We start from the raw sequence: 15,630 nt of genomic DNA, 5'->3' as shown, positions 1-15,630 counted from the left end.
TAAATAAAAAAGAAACTGAATTCAATCAAGTAAACTGATTTTTGAAAGATACAAAAATGAAATGGATAAAGAAAGTAAGCTAGTTCTTAGCAGTTTCATTTAAACGTAATTTATCATAGAATATTAGTTACGGTATTTTACCTCTCTGATTGTGTTTCTTACGAGAGATACCACTTCGTCTCCAATAACATCCAAAAAAGATTTCATACGTTCCTCGGTGTATATTAGATCTCCTAACTTCCACAAGTCGTCGGTGTAGCCTGATACTGCTTCAACAGCGTCATCCACGCTAATTAGCCCATCTCTGAGTACGAAAAAGAGGAATGTAGCAGATAAAATATACCAAGGTGAAAATAATTCAATTTCTAATTGCAGCACTGGAAATAAAAATTCAAAAGTCCTCCTATACGTAGTTGTTTAAAAGAACAAAGGATCCCAAATTTTTGTATTAAGACTAAAACCTATGTACTATATCATAGAAAAGAAAAAGAAACAAAACTTGTTATCATACGATTAGGTAAATTAATATGCTTAATTTCTTATCTCGAATTTTACATGCCAATTGTAAGAGAAGTAATGCTTTCACGTGCAATGTTCCAAAGATAGCTAGACATAAAATTTCCCATAAAATTTCTCACGATCCAACTACCGAAGAATTCACTGAAATGATCTCTTTTTACGACACCTAGCCACCGCTGCGCTCTCCAACTCGGCTCGGATGCTCCTCAAGGTTTTTACAGCCTCCGCGTAAATCGTTTTGTCGTGCGATCGTTTCGCGTCTTCCCATGTCTTTCTCCAATAATTCTCCTCCTCGACGACGGAAGTCGTTGCTGACGAGCCAAGAAGATTCTCCTCCAGCTTCTTCAAATAGGATGAATTGAGACCAGAAGACCGAAGTGTTGGCGCCCATACTTGACGGAGAGCTTCGAGCAACGTCGATCCTTTTCCACTGCCGGTCGTTGTGACTTGAACGAGGTCGTGGAAATTCCTTTCTGTCACCGATGCTTCTGTTAACTACATTAAGCTTTCATTCATCAATTCCTTCGACTTTCTACTTTAGAAGATATTAAACAGTTTAAGATCGTCGTTCTCTTAGACGCTATAATTTTATTTAAACGACTTCACGCGAATGACGGTGCAATAATTGTGTCGTTGTTATTGAAATAATTTGATCGAAACGTCGTACGTGTCGATAACAGGGAATACGTTGATAAAGATGAAAGAACAAAATTGAAATGGCGTGCATTTTTATCGTTTAATGAGATGTAGCTAAATAAATGATAAATAATATCCTACAATTCTTCCGTAACGCGTTGAATAACCACGCTTCTTCTATCTTCTGCTTTTATCTTTTACTTACCTTAAAGAAGACCAGAGTGTTCCTTCCAACGGGTAACTCGTTACTCAACTTCAACCGCAGTTCCTCGTCCTCCGCATCCGCCGGTTGTGCACAGAGAATTCTGCACGCGGCTCTGTCCAAGAAGTTGTCCAACACTGTTTGCTCGTCCGCGATCGTCTCGTCGTCTTTCAGGGGCACGCCGAAGAAGTGACCTGCAGTGGACACTATCAACGATCTACGCTTGTCGAGCACCACCATTTTCTTCGTAAACAGTGGAAATTTCGTGTACTCGTGCTGCGAACGTTGTCGTCACGGTACCATTACGAAGTTTGCACGAAACACCGACGAAGTGGCCGTCCTTGTCGCGTGGTGATCGTTCGAGTTGTCATGACGACTCCCGGTCAACACAAACCAGCTGTCATAGGTGCCACGTGCTGGCGCAGGATCGTAGCTTTCGATTCTAAATAGTGGCAAAAATACCAGAGGTGATATTTTTGTTGGACGTGGCGAATTTGGAATCATTCAAAGGGTGAACAATTTTTTTATACATTTTTTAAAGTAAAACGATCTTATTTGGAAGTATACGGGCGTTTATTGATTTGATACAGAGTCTGTCAGAGACTTTTCCAAACGAGGAACAACGTTATTACACTATCATGATGGAAAGTTTCCTAAGTTTCAGAAATCTATCGGACAAGTATATCGTGAACACTGTGTCCTATAGAATTTTGACAAAAATCGTATCGATGAATAGTTTACGATTAAATAGAATTATTACACCATATATAACTGTGGTCAGAAGTTTCTAGCTGCAAGTAAAGATAACAATGTTGTGGTTGTTGTTACTATAAAAATAAAAATGTTTACTTAACAGTATCATCTAGGACGTATTGTTACCACGATGGTTGTATCTTTACACGTGCAGGAAATGTTCATTCCTTTGCACGTACCACTGCTTCTCATATTAAAATAATTCTAATAATAAAATAAAAGATCACTCGTCTCTCAGGTATTTTCCTCTATTTCTTTACAGTTAGGTATATCTATCTTCGCAATCTTTGTAGAACGCATCGTATTCATAAACAAATCGTTGGAAAACGAAGCGAAAATCGCTTAATTAATAGCCGCGCTGCAACACTGGCGCGCGCAACTCTAATGAAGGCGCGAGGATTCACGCATGCACGAAGTTACCGGCATTGTTAACGTTATTACCGCCGAATATTTGCATAATCGGAGTATAGCTGGCATCCACGCTTCGAATAAGCAATCGGAGTACATTCCGATGAGCGTCGAGGCCGATTTATGCGCTCGCGTGCATACGTATGAACTGTCCATGCATACTTCCGCTCGCAGCAAATGACGTGTACGATCGGAGAAGAACCTCTTGGTCGTACTACTTGTCAGAAATATAATTAACGAAACAACGGTTAACAATGACACATACAGAGATCAATGGAACAGTATTGGTGATGACTATCCTTTCTTGTAGAGCCACTTTGTAAAAGAAAAAGGTAAACGATACGATTCTTTGGTAATTTTCTTGTAAAATGTAATTTTTAAACGCCAAATCCAACTATAATATTAATTTCAGTCCTTCAAATGGTTATGTAAAATTTCGAATGATTCAACTTCCTAAATGATCGTAATGCAAAAGTGGATTTTTTTTCTGTTTATTCTATTGCGTTGGCAACTAAGTGATTGCAGATTTTGTCATTAGATGGTAATGGCAAAATCCGCAGTTACTTAGTTGCCTATCCGATAGATCGGTCTTTCTAATTTTGGTTTAATTTTTCGTATTCATCGCACGCTAATGGACATCTTATGTTTCGCTACAGACTGTCCACGTTACGTTTGTTATTTACCTTTATCGCTCAACTATTTAACGATAATGAATTGTGATGTATTTAAATTTTATACTCGAAAGTTACGTTCTACGTGAAATCGTATGTTTTACAAATTTATACAGTACCTTGTAATATAGTACCTAATTTGTCGATATTTTTATTATTCGCTTTGTATCATGGCGTTTGAAAAATACAGCTACGTTCCGTCAAAAATTACACACATTCCGACATTTTTTTATTTTAAAAAATACCTGGGTAATGTTTGTTTCAACACATCGCCCATCGAACTTTTAGCTGCTGCAGATCAATTGCGTCAGTAGCATTAGCTAATTGACGCACCGCAATACGTATATACGTCAGTAGCAGCGAAAGCGTTATTTAATGTCATTATCTTGAGAAAATCGATCTACTTTGTATTAATTAAAAACGTTCTGGTAGTTTGATTTTCATCTAGAATCCTTTGTCTCTTGTAATTTCTTTCTACGGAAGTCATGCGTTTGGAAATATTTCCCATAATGTGGAAACTGAAACGTTGGTTCAGCGGAGTTTCTTTTATGCAAGACGAAGAAATATCTATATAAGGTGCAATTTGTATTAGTACAGATCGTAAAATGCATAGAAAGATGTATGAACGCAGACAATAAATTCATCGATGAGTGATTAATAATTATTCACTGTTGGGAGACACCGATGACTAAGTGAAACGAATCCTATCGCGTTTTCGCAAAGTACGATACGCTAATTGATTTTAAACATCAACAAGTGTAACCGACGATTTATAATTCGTAATAATCGACGCGCACAACTGCACGTCGCATACAAATATCCTTATCTTCTCCATTTTCACATGCTTAAAATTCTGCGTACGAGATGATCCATTTGCCTTGATCGTTTGACATCATTTCCTAGATCTTTCGGGCAAAGGCTACTTTCGTCCGTAGTTCTTCCTCCGTGTTGATAAAATTTAATATTCGAAGCGCGAATCTTTGCTCTACATACAAATTTTGTAGAAGCCGGCATTGTTTCATAAACTACGAAGCTAAAATTACGTTCTTCCATCTGCTTCAGCCGCCGCAGCAATTTCTTCCGCAAACGACCTAAAAGTGAACATACGCAAAACATCCAAAAAGAAGTCTGATCCGGTGGGAAATCAGTTGTCGCTGCACGAGGAAGTCGTGTTTCCGTACATAGTAGTCGAATGCCGAGAGACATTCGTTTTATCTCGCTCGTTCTCGACTGAATTTACAATCAAAAAAATATCCTCGTTAGAGTGGGCGGAAAAAAGCGAAACGCGAATTCTTGGTAGCAGGATCGGGCCACGTGGTCACGTAATCAGCGGCTACTCAACATCGAAGTGCAGCTATAAAGCTCGTGGTAATATCAACGCATAGTTTAAATCGACTACGCCTTCGTAAAAATGAGCTCGTTATGCGCAGCATAATTTATTCCAAAAATATTCTCCGATAACATCGTCATAAATTAGAAGGAAATACCGCGTTAATGTATTCGCTAACTGTTTGCTATGTTTACTTGATTTAATTGGTTTCGGATTATTTATTCGCTTTGCGATTATTTGATAAGTATTTGGCAAATTTTTTTATTATTCGTTAACCATCGTCGTTTCCTCTTAAACGGTAAAAGAAATATGACAAATCTTTCGTAACAATTGCATGATGATCAGGTATTATCTGTTATGATAGAATCGTGCAACGCGAAAGTTGATGAAGCTTGTTGCTCGTATTTCTACTCGCGCGATACGAAAGTTAGCGAGGAAGAAAACCGAGTAGAAAAGAAAAACGTGGCAGGAAAAGCAGTATACATGGGTGGCACGCGATATCGCACCATGACGAGGCGAACAATGGGTCCGACTCTGCAGGCTGCGAGCGCAGTGCCCGTTTTATACATGCGAAGAGAAGATCGTAGCGATTAGACGCGCCAAGGCCGCGTTTACTCTACGATTTTCCTCGCGTCATTCGTAAGAAGTATCGGCAACGCAGCGATAGATCGTTGCGACCATGCTAGGACGCGTGCTTTCAGTCGAGGCGCGGACGCCGTTCCGTGTTCTTCCTCTTCTGTGTTTTTGTCCGAGCTCGTTTTCGTTTTTTCAGCACGAACGGTCCACGTCGGTGGCCTTTCTCTTCGGAGATCCGATCCAGTGAGTCCACGACTATCGAGGTGAGTTCTTAGATAAAATACACTTTCTAACGCTTATTCTTTGGATATTTTACGCGGTCCAGAGGCACGCGTTTATTTATCGGTCAACTGGAGTTATCGGAAAAGATGAAGTTCTCAGTTTCCTTAGCAGTTTTTCGGCAGATTTTCGGTAATTCAGTTTGTGGCTGATTCTTTCAAATTGCGTGATTTAAAACAGGTTGAAAACGGAATGCCATTTTCTAACTGTTTCGTTATCCTTAACAGAGATGTGACTTCTTTTTCATTATTTTCGTAGCATTGGACCGAACACAACGAATGAAATACGGTCGATAATTTTGATTAAAAATAGACCACGTTTAAGAGTATCTTGTTCGTTCTTTGCCGTGCAACAGATAGTTATAGAAAGAAATATAGAACATATGAACGTAGAAATTAACATAAATGTAGAAACATCTGTACGAAGAAATACAAGTTTAGATACGTACTTATAAAATTCAATCTATAATTTGAATTGCGTTGCTAATAACATTGGACATATGTATTAATAGCGTACATGTAGTTAGAGAGAATTTTCAATGTAATTATCGTTTCTCAGCTATGAGAGTGGAGAACAAAGTCCTTCTTAACAGGATATATTTTTAATTATCTTTACATAATCAAAACATTAACAATCGATACTAACTAATCTTACAAATGACGTTACGTTACTCTGTACGCACGTTCGTCCGATAAAATTAAAACGAACTTGTAAAACCGATTTCTTAATCCTCAATTTCCAAACCTCATTTGTAATTCATACTTCTCACAAGTTTTCTGTACCAAATTAAAACGAGATAAAAATCTATGCCCCGGTCACGAATTCAAACGACCGACGACGATTCTCCTCGCTCCGGACATCGTTCAAGGTACCCAAAGAATTACATCGAATTAAGTTCTCGACCTGCTCGAACAGCCTTTTCCTTTTCATTATAGTACAAGAGTATCGGTACCTTCGTTATCGCACGGCTATTTTTACCCTGTCGTTTATGCAACGAAAGATTGGCGATAGTTTTCCTGCAACTAGGTCCCCGAACGTGCCCCGTTTTCGATACAGTTACGCGTAAACGCGAGATTCGCGTGATATGCCCGGTGTATTCACTCGAGCCGCGAAAGTGGAGCGTATCTGAAAGTGTGCCGGTCTGCGTCATCAACAACGGGCGTAATTATATTATGATAAACACAGTTTCACATAACCGTTAGATAAGTTCTGGATGTTTTTACCGAAAACTTACTTATTATTTGCCCTTAGTGTTCCTAAGCTTCAGCGTAAACAGATAGTATTCGTGTATCGTTGATAAAGAAATCTTCGGTATGATATTGTTACGATACTATTATTACTACTCGTACAAAGTATTCAACGACTATTATCGTATCTGCGACTCGAACAGTACGGATCAACAAAGTGCTATACGTGTTTGTATTCCACTCGCATTTTTTTCCATTTGCGTACAAACGTGTAAATTTGAATGGCGTTTCAAAATTTTCTCACGCGACTCGTAATCCCAAAGTCTATAGGAACGTCGGATATTTTCCTCAAATTTTACAATTTCATACTGGAATTAGGACTCCTTCGATCTATATTTATAATTTATTGCACTTTTATTCATAGGTATATTTGTTATATATTCTACGATAATTGTACTGACAGCTGTCAGAGCATACGAAGACACTTCGTCGTGATATAATTTTAAGATTAGCGTTGCGGCACATTGTTTTCCTCCGCTTATTTGCGCGCATCTTTGTGTTTTCATAGCAAATCCAACATTACTCGATGTTAATCTTTCTGCAAACGATTACGTATACTGCAATCTCGTTTCCCTATCCGCATTTATTAATATTTCTTACTGCTTTCATGCCGAATTACAATGCCGTAAAAAGTTTCCTACGTTATGTTTATAATCCATGAAATCGAATTTTCCTTGCAAACGAGTTACACGCAAACAGAAAATACCTCGGAAGTTCTCTATCGATGGATTTACAATCTTACTCGATGTTTATACAAACGTCATATTTTTCAAACGCATCTTGGCGGAGTCTAGATCGATGCAATGATATTAATAGCTTTCCTTACATCACTTATATTTATCATTAAATCGTCGGTCTGCAAGCATACTTTAGCTTTATCGAATCGTAGCACTTACGAGTGTCGTTGAACTTCTCATTCACGATAAGCCATTCATAGAATTGAGCAGAATTCGTGATAAAGCACTAATTCACGATCTTTTCCTTCTGCGCAATTAGATTTTCGAGTAGGTCGTTTTTTCTGCAATACAGTTTCATACGATCATCCCCAATCGATACAGTTTGACCCAATTACATTGCTAATTTCTATACAAAAAGATTTTTGATTTTCGGAGAGAAACACGAGCATAAAATTGGAATGAGAAAGAACGTGCACAAAGAGCAATTTCTTTATATCTTTCTTCGTATTTAAAAGATATTTTTAAGAGAAAGAGTAGATAATCGGGTCAAAACAACTCGAAACGTGTTTAATTTGCCTGGTGTTAAATTACGAGATGTTTGCCTCTTTTCATAATATCGACATTTCACTGCTCCTTGTTATCAAAATTTGATATGCTTACTCCGAATAAGAGAATTTACAAATTTACTGCGGTATGATAATATTTATTGTACGAGTTCTGTAAAGTTTGATTGAATTTTCTCAAAGCTCGAGTTGGTTTAGAATACTTCAAAGACTCTCGGACAGCTGTAACATAGCAGAACTGTAGCAATAATCGACTCCCTCGATCTTGACAGACGTTCACTTAATCAGTGGCTTCATTGATCGTGCTCGTGCTTACGTACTGTCATAAAAGACACGATTTTCCGCGTGTTTGAACAACTAGAAGCTGAAAGAAACGTAGAATCATGTCGCGCAATTAGCAGTGAATCACACGCCGTGCATTTTAAACGATCGTAGGAGCAGTTGCGTCAAAAGACCAGCTCAGGTCGTGTGGAATTTATCGTTTTTCTTCTAAATCGAAGAAAAGGAGCTTAGTTGGTCTCAATTTTTAAGAACTTTATCGCCTATACGATACATCTGTTATCTTTGAAAACTCGAATATTTTATTATTTTTACGAAGCTAAATGATATTTTCAAACTTCTTGTTCAATAGTCATTGACGTATCGTAATCTTGATCTTTCAAGTGTTAAATTACTTACGATCTAAAGACCAAACCCACGCATATGACTCTTACTAATTGTAAAGGTGAACGGTTGAATAGGCTGATAATTTTACAAAAAATGACAACATTATTATGTACGTAGAAAATGTAGTGAAAAATTCATAAACCACTCCGATGAATTATACGTAGTTGCAGACTTTTTCACTTATTTAAATGTTATAGAAGATATATTTAAAGGTGGTGGAAACACTTACAGAAAGACAGGGCAGTTAGAGATGGACAGAATTTTTGTTGGATTTCGACGAACAAAATTCACTGAACGTTCAGAATTTTCTGGACTTTGAAGAATTTTTCTAAACTTTCGCTTCGGATTTGTTCCGTTCATTTCATCGCGTTTGTTTGCAACATTTTACAACGCTGCAAATTAAACTCTTTCGTGCGTGTAATAACGAATAGACTGTTAATAAAGTCCATCAACGATTCATTTTTAAACATAGATCGAACCTCTGAAACAAACCAGATACCTCTGAAATTAATTAATCGATCTAGCGGAAATCAAACGTTTTACCTGATCCATCGCAACAACTAACCGAACGTTCAAATGATAATATATTTTTTTAAAGAGAAGCTCTTTTTAACTATCATCTTCTAACAACAATTTTCCAACGAAGGCATTCCAACTACTAAACATTAAAGTAACAATGTTTTCTGACATTTTGAAACGCTCTAATATCATCCGTATTTGTCTTTCCATTATTAATATATAATAATTCTTCCCATAGGTGCAAGGATAACAGCCAATTAAAAATGACAGACCAACCACCAGGCAAAGGACCGCCAAGTGCCATTATGCTGGTGTTTTCAGCCCTCACACACATCCTCCTATTGGCACCAGTGATATACATTTTGGTTTTGGCCTTTGGAAAGTACAGCTTCTTCTCGTGGCATCCCATTTGCATGAGCGTCGGAGTAAGTAGCCAACTTGGCCAACGTTAATTGCACAATGGAACAATTAAAGAGGAACGTGAATCAGGAATGTAGGTGCTTGACTCCTACGTTACATCGGTAACTGGATACGTTGAAAATTACATTGCACAAAAATTAGCAGTTGAAGCAACAGGTTGGTTCTTATTCGAGAAGAAGAGTCAGTGCAACTCTCTTGTTTAAAGTCGACAAACATCCTGCAGCGACGAATGCGTTTCGTAATGCCACGGTGGCAATAAATCTTCTGTTTACACGCTGCAAAGTTACGGAAATTGGTGTTTCTCAGTTTCGAAGCTTAAGAGAGGAAAGCTTCGTAACTTAATTCTCGAACGTTTTATGCTCCAATCTCGTTCTGGTTGACGAAAACACTTTTAACGTTTTAAGGAAATCTTTAGCATAAAATTGAAGCGAAAAGTTGCGTGTTATATCGATAACTTACTTCCATATTTTCTTTAAGCGTGAAACGCTATTCTGCATGAAATTTCACTCTACAGTGTACTCTTTTATCTGGAAGTTCAATAACGCCAAACGAAGTAAGACAGGTAATTGTTCTATTGTTATTCGATATTAAGCGAGAAATAGAGGAGTAGCTGTTTGCGATACGCGGCATAGTAGAAATAACATCACGACGGTATCTTTACAGGACAAGAATACTAAAACGAAATTCTCATGGAGTGAAATTTTACGATAGCACCTAGTTGATTTGAGAAATTGAAGAAATTTCTTAACGATAGAAAAATAAAAATAAAAATGACCCGAAGAACGCCGTGTTTACCGATATGAAAAATCTTCGATTGAAATCAATCCTTTTGATATAAGTTTCTGTACAAAGGAAGCTGACGAAACAGACGTTTATAGAAAGTGTGGAATATGAAATATCATCCATTGAGAGTAGAACGCGGAAGACAGTTTATGTGGATAACCGCAACTTTTTCATTTGGTAAAAAGGCAATTCGTATTTCACACCAACTACATAACGAAGCATGTAATATGTCATAGAAGTTACCTTACGACGTGTTTAAAATATTTTCACGACTAATTACAACATCGACGTACGCTGAAATCATTCGTTTCATATTTTATTTGCGACGAGGATTAAACATTTTTCTGTGAAACACAGAATCACAGCCGTGATTCATGGGACTATTAAAACGTCGCGGGCATCCGATCAATTTTCTCGTAATTATTGTTTTCACGGTTGCAAATATCCTGGCGCGTGACATAACACAAAACTATCTAATATCATACGTATAGAATACTATTAATTAATACAACTAATTAACATTATCAGTTAATACAATACGAATACCTTCTTGTACGACTATATTTAGCTTGTTGTGCGATTATAATAAGTATGATAGCATACGTACGTAAAATATTAAACTTAATTTTCCACGATATTAATGAAAGAACAAATATAACGAAAGATATCTGAAACTTACAGCATTGTTTAGGTTTCCAAAGCTAAAAAAATAAAACGATGCGTCTACCATTCTAGAGAGTTTTGTATGTAAAAGACATAAAATCCTAGACATGATTAAGCGACCTTCGTCCAAGTGTCTCAACTCTTAGATCATCCTCGTACTTGGAAGAATGCTGAGTTCTACTTCTTCACTAGTGTTCCGAACAATGTTCTTAAATAAATCAAATATAATCGAATCTGGAGTATGCAGTATGTTGGTAACAAATAAGAAGTAAACTTAGCAAAGATCTGCGATAAAAGAAGAAAAAGAAGAAGGAACGAAACCGCCCAACTTCATTGATTAATCTAATCACTAAAATTCTTTTTTTTTTTTGTCTTTCTTTCTAATGATATCATGTCGATTCATTATCTCCTTAAAACATCGTAGGCGTGCACACTTGTACATCCACCGAATTAAACGGTGAAGGAATCCACCGTTGACCCAGATCGGCAAATTGGTTGCAACATTCTCTGAGTAAACTAAAACGATCGCTATTTTCTCTGTCGATTGCTGTCGATTGCTGTCGATTGCTCTGCCTATCAAATTCGTCAAACACTAAGGCTTCGTGTTAGAGCTCGTCGTTAGTCCGAGTTTATGACACGGCCAGGAATAATTGCTATTTTTGAGAGTTAGGACATAGCGCTTCTACCATCTGGGTATCAACATGCAGATGGTGCACTAACACAGTAAGTGATGTAAATGATGTAACGCTATAAATTGAAATTTTAAGAAACACGTTGGCTGCCACGATGGTCATCGCGTTACTCAGCTTTTTAGAACGATTGGAACAAGATCACAGACTTAAATATTTTCGACGGAGCGAATAATTTACATAACGCTGTCGAAAAAAGTGGGCAAATACGATATAATAGTTTGCAGAAATTAAATGTTTAATGATGTACTATATTTGAATCTAGAACCGCCCTCTGAAAGACACTTTGCGACTCCCTCCCGCTATACAAAACATTCCTCATGAGCCAATGAAAACATATTAAAAAGATAGATATTTTAGAATATAAAATGAACTAAAAGTAACCTTGACAATCACCTAAAAACACTTCGCAACTCCGTTGTGGAATCTGGTACCTAACGATCTCCGTCAAATCTACTCAAACCCTACGAAACTTTCCACATGATCGAACCGACATCCATTTCCACAGCAAAACTTATCTGTTCCCTTTGTTCCCACACAAAATTCTTTAAACGCCAATCGATTAAGTAGCAACTTTTTCCTCGATACAGGTGGGTCTTCTGATAACCGAGGCGATATTCAGCGTTTCCGGCGAAGCGTATGTCGGCTGGAAGGTGTCCAGAGTCAATAGAGTAACGATTCACTGGATCCTGCACGCCACCGGTCTAGCATTAGTTTTAGTCGGACTGATCATCATCGTGGTCAACAAGAACAACAACAATAATCCGCATTTTGCCACGCCTCACTCGATCCTCGGATTGGTCAGCATTATCTTGGCGTTTCTAACAGCTGCGTTCGGCATCGTCACCAACAATTCCAGGTGGCTGTATCCGCGTTTCAGGCCGGTTCTTCTGAAAATCATGCACGCGTTCGGTGGTATCATAGTCACGGTGCTCTTGCTTGCGACGTTGATCACAGGCACGTACACGAAATGGTGGCCTGGTGGCTATACTGGAAGAAGCTTGACGTTCACAGCGTTCTTCATCGCGGGTTTCTTCATCCTTCTGAAACCGGTTCTAGGAGCTGTTTCGAGAAGCAGAGTGGTTTTCGGTCCGCCACCTGCTACCACCTAATTACTCTGTATAATATCGTATATTACTATAGCAAACGTCTACGTACTGTAGCAAAGGGAAACAATTTCAACGCTTTTATCCAGGATCAACGTACCTTCAACAACTTGACTACGAAGGCAGAGAATTTTAGATTTTCAAAACCAATGAAATATGTTAAAGATTTATGAAGTACATGGTAAACGTGATGTTCGTATTCGTCGATGAACGAGAAAGATTCTCATCCTTTTTGCATATGCGATAAGCATAGCGAAGCCTGAAGTAGATTCAAGAGCATGATTGTGTTCAGAGTTTGTTTGTAGTCTGTTCAATAAACGCGATTTATTTGTCTTACGTTACTCTAGATTCGATCAGAGATCAGCATAGCAATAGAGATCGATCTATAAAAATATTCTTATCGAATTAAGTATTTCGTGTCGATTACATTGACATAGATAATACGCTTTTATCGTGTCACGTAGTAAGATAAGATTTAATCGAGTTAATTGCCACGATTGATTTTCGTTGAAACATCGTAATCGAGATCTCTATACTTGAAATAGTTTTATTTTTCATGATTTCAAAATCCAAAGCTTTCTTCGTTATAAGAAAGGAAGAAATAACATTCTCTACTATTTAACGGCGTAGCAAGCATACTAGTATGGAATTAGTATAGCAGACAAAACGTATTAAATATATTATCCACTATAAATTTCACATTTTGAATTTTCATATATTTATTTTTTTAAAATGTTGAAAATATATATTTCTCGTACGTGAAGCAGGAAATGTACAGGATTTCTGATGAAGAAATAATTATTTTCTAAATCGTTCATTCTGAATTATTTATCATTCTGTTACAATGTCAAAGGATTAATCTACTTATAATTCAGACATTCCGTCCTCCAATGATTGTACAGCGATTACGACGACCATTCTTAAAGCTAGATTTAGATAATTTCTCTAATTCCTAAGATAATCGTCTCGATCGTTGGTAACAGTATCAAGATGATGTTCGATACTTTTCAAATATCCAGTTACAAAACTCTATTAATGCTAATCGTAAAGTTCAAACTCAAGGCTTAAGTTAAAATAAACGAGTGATAATTTAAATCCGAGTAAGCGATGTTTAACCAGATACTCGTAGAATTATTCATAAATGAACGAAAAGAAAGATTTGTTATACCTCGGTTGTGTTCATCGAACAGTTAACATGCCAAAAAAAAAAAGAAAGAAAAAAGAGAAGGAAAGAAATGAAACGTTTATATAAATGCACCAAAAATGCTTATAAACTCACCTGGCAAGAGAAAAACATATATTTTTAGATATATAAATAAGTAGTACATGTAAGAAACGTTTACCAAAAAGATAATGCAGATTTGTAATATTAACTTATTAAGACATTATATAGTATCGTATAATATTATTTAAAAATAAAATATATATATTGAAATAATATTTGCTTGGACATTTAACATAAGATTATTAAATAAACGAATAGAGAAGACAATAGAGGCGGTGGCATTATCGTCAACCATATATATCAACACTTTATTAATTACACACGCATCATATATATATATATGTATATATATATATAGAATTTACATAATGTATATACTTCTGCAATGCAATGTACATGTATATTAATACAATTTCTTATCCTCGATATGATCTCATCGTCTCTTATATATCGTATTTTTTCCACTTTCTCTCATCTTTTCCCTTAATTTCTCCTTTTCTTGGACCAACTTCTAAAATTCCTCGTAATCGTCAACGTACGATAAACATCCTAAATCGAACCTAATCACGCGTAAAACATCCTCTCGTAATCTGTTTGTGTGGATCATCGTTAATGTTGTGTAACAACACGTAATGTATTATATACATATATATATGTATGTACATTCATGTTCGATGTACATATATACATATGTATACGTGTTTGTGTTTGCATATTATTTAGATGCACGTTTATTTGATATAGATAGAACACGACTTTGGATTTTTCGTTTAAATTGCTTTGTCGCATTCCTTCGGTAACTTCACTGCCTTAGAAGTTACATGCATTTGATCATGCACTCGTCTATACGTTTCCCGTGTGCCTCTCTGTTTGATTGAAAATATACAATTTGATCGAGGTATACGTTAATTCTAGTGAAAACAATAGGATCGATAGAATTAACTAAATCTAATTAAAAAAATTCTAAAATTTTTGATAAGATATACGTGTGTTACGTAATCGACTTGTAGAATATATAAAAGCAACATTTGTAAACATCAATTGTAAATTTTCGCAATTTTCTCTTATAGAAACATCGTTTTCTGTGTTCGTAGTAGATTTATATTTGAAATATTTAAGGTCTACTAAATTAAAAGTTTGTTTGTACGTATGATTTATCCAAGCGCTAAATGCAAAGATAATTAATCAAATCCAAGGAAACAAATCATAAAATCTGAAATGTTTGTATATATATCTTAAAACAATGGTAACGTACGAAATAAAATTTTTATGATACAAAAAAATTTCTCTTCTTACACATACATTGTGTATAACGTCCAATGGCAGAAGAAAATGGTATATTAACGCGAATAATGCGATATCTTCTAATAGCAGAAATAAAGTCTGTAGCTGTAGCAACTATGAATTTCTAAAAATTTGATAAGTAATAGTATAAAGATATGTCAGCATTTTTTATTGATCAGTAGTATAAACTTATATTAACAAAATCACATGACAACAAGGAAATTGTAAAGTACCTTATAATGTAACTCGCAAAAATGAAATAAATATGAAGATTTACAAGAATTACTTGAAGAAATGGAACTGAAAAGGTTTCTGAATCATAGGCTGATTTTAAAAGTAAACACTTTTACATTGATATTATCTGAGAGACACGAGTAGCGTATCAGAAGCAAGCGTATTAAAATTGCTTCTCTT

General features: G+C 36.3%; 2 protein-coding genes across 3 annotated transcripts in view; one reads left to right on the top strand and one right to left on the bottom strand.

The window, feature by feature from the left end:
* The window catches only part of LOC132916014 (cytoplasmic dynein 2 heavy chain 1), a 34,720-nt gene extending 30,309 nt beyond the window's left edge, over nt 1-4,411 (bottom strand). Inside the window, exons 1-3 of the mRNA XM_060975765.1 lie at nt 1,361-4,411; nt 686-1,014; nt 142-304 (exon numbers count right to left, since the gene is read on the bottom strand). Coding sequence (XP_060831748.1) covers nt 142-304; nt 686-1,014; nt 1,361-1,597 — 729 coding nt within the window. The 5' untranslated portion in view covers nt 1,598-4,411. The remainder of the gene's footprint in view (nt 1-141; nt 305-685; nt 1,015-1,360) is intronic.
* A 710-nt stretch (nt 4,412-5,121) lies between these two features.
* LOC132916008 (transmembrane reductase CYB561D2-like) lies at nt 5,122-14,361 on the top strand. Of its 2 annotated transcripts, none has more exons than XM_060975756.1 (3): nt 5,122-5,358; nt 9,285-9,471; nt 12,192-14,361. In XM_060975756.1, the coding sequence occupies exons 2-3, from the start codon at nt 9,310-9,312 to the stop codon at nt 12,711-12,713; spliced, it is 684 nt and encodes a 227-aa protein (XP_060831739.1). In that variant the 5' UTR covers nt 5,122-5,358; nt 9,285-9,309; the 3' UTR covers nt 12,714-14,361. The 2 variants fall into 2 exon arrangements, with proteins under 2 accessions (XP_060831739.1, XP_060831738.1); XM_060975755.1 differs by lacking the exon at nt 5,122-5,358 and adding an exon at nt 6,661-6,685.
* The last annotated feature ends 1,269 nt before the right edge of the window (nt 14,362-15,630 follow it).

The sequence above is a fragment of the Bombus pascuorum genome, chromosome 1 (genome assembly GCF_905332965.1).
Source record: "Bombus pascuorum chromosome 1, iyBomPasc1.1, whole genome shotgun sequence".
Lineage (NCBI taxonomy): Eukaryota > Metazoa > Arthropoda > Insecta > Hymenoptera > Apidae > Bombus > Bombus pascuorum.
This window is presented reverse-complemented; position numbering and strand designations above follow the sequence as displayed.

What these genes read in the sequence shown, in the direction of transcription:
- LOC132916008 (XM_060975756.1), top strand. Translation starts at nt 9,310, where the DNA reads ATGACAGACCAACCACCAGGCAAAGGACCGCCAAGTGCCATTATGCTG. An exon ending in CCATTTGCATGAGCGTCGGA is followed by an intron (nt 9,472 to 12,191) that starts GTAAGTAGCCAA and finishes TCCTCGATACAG; the next exon opens with GTGGGTCTTCTGATAACCGA.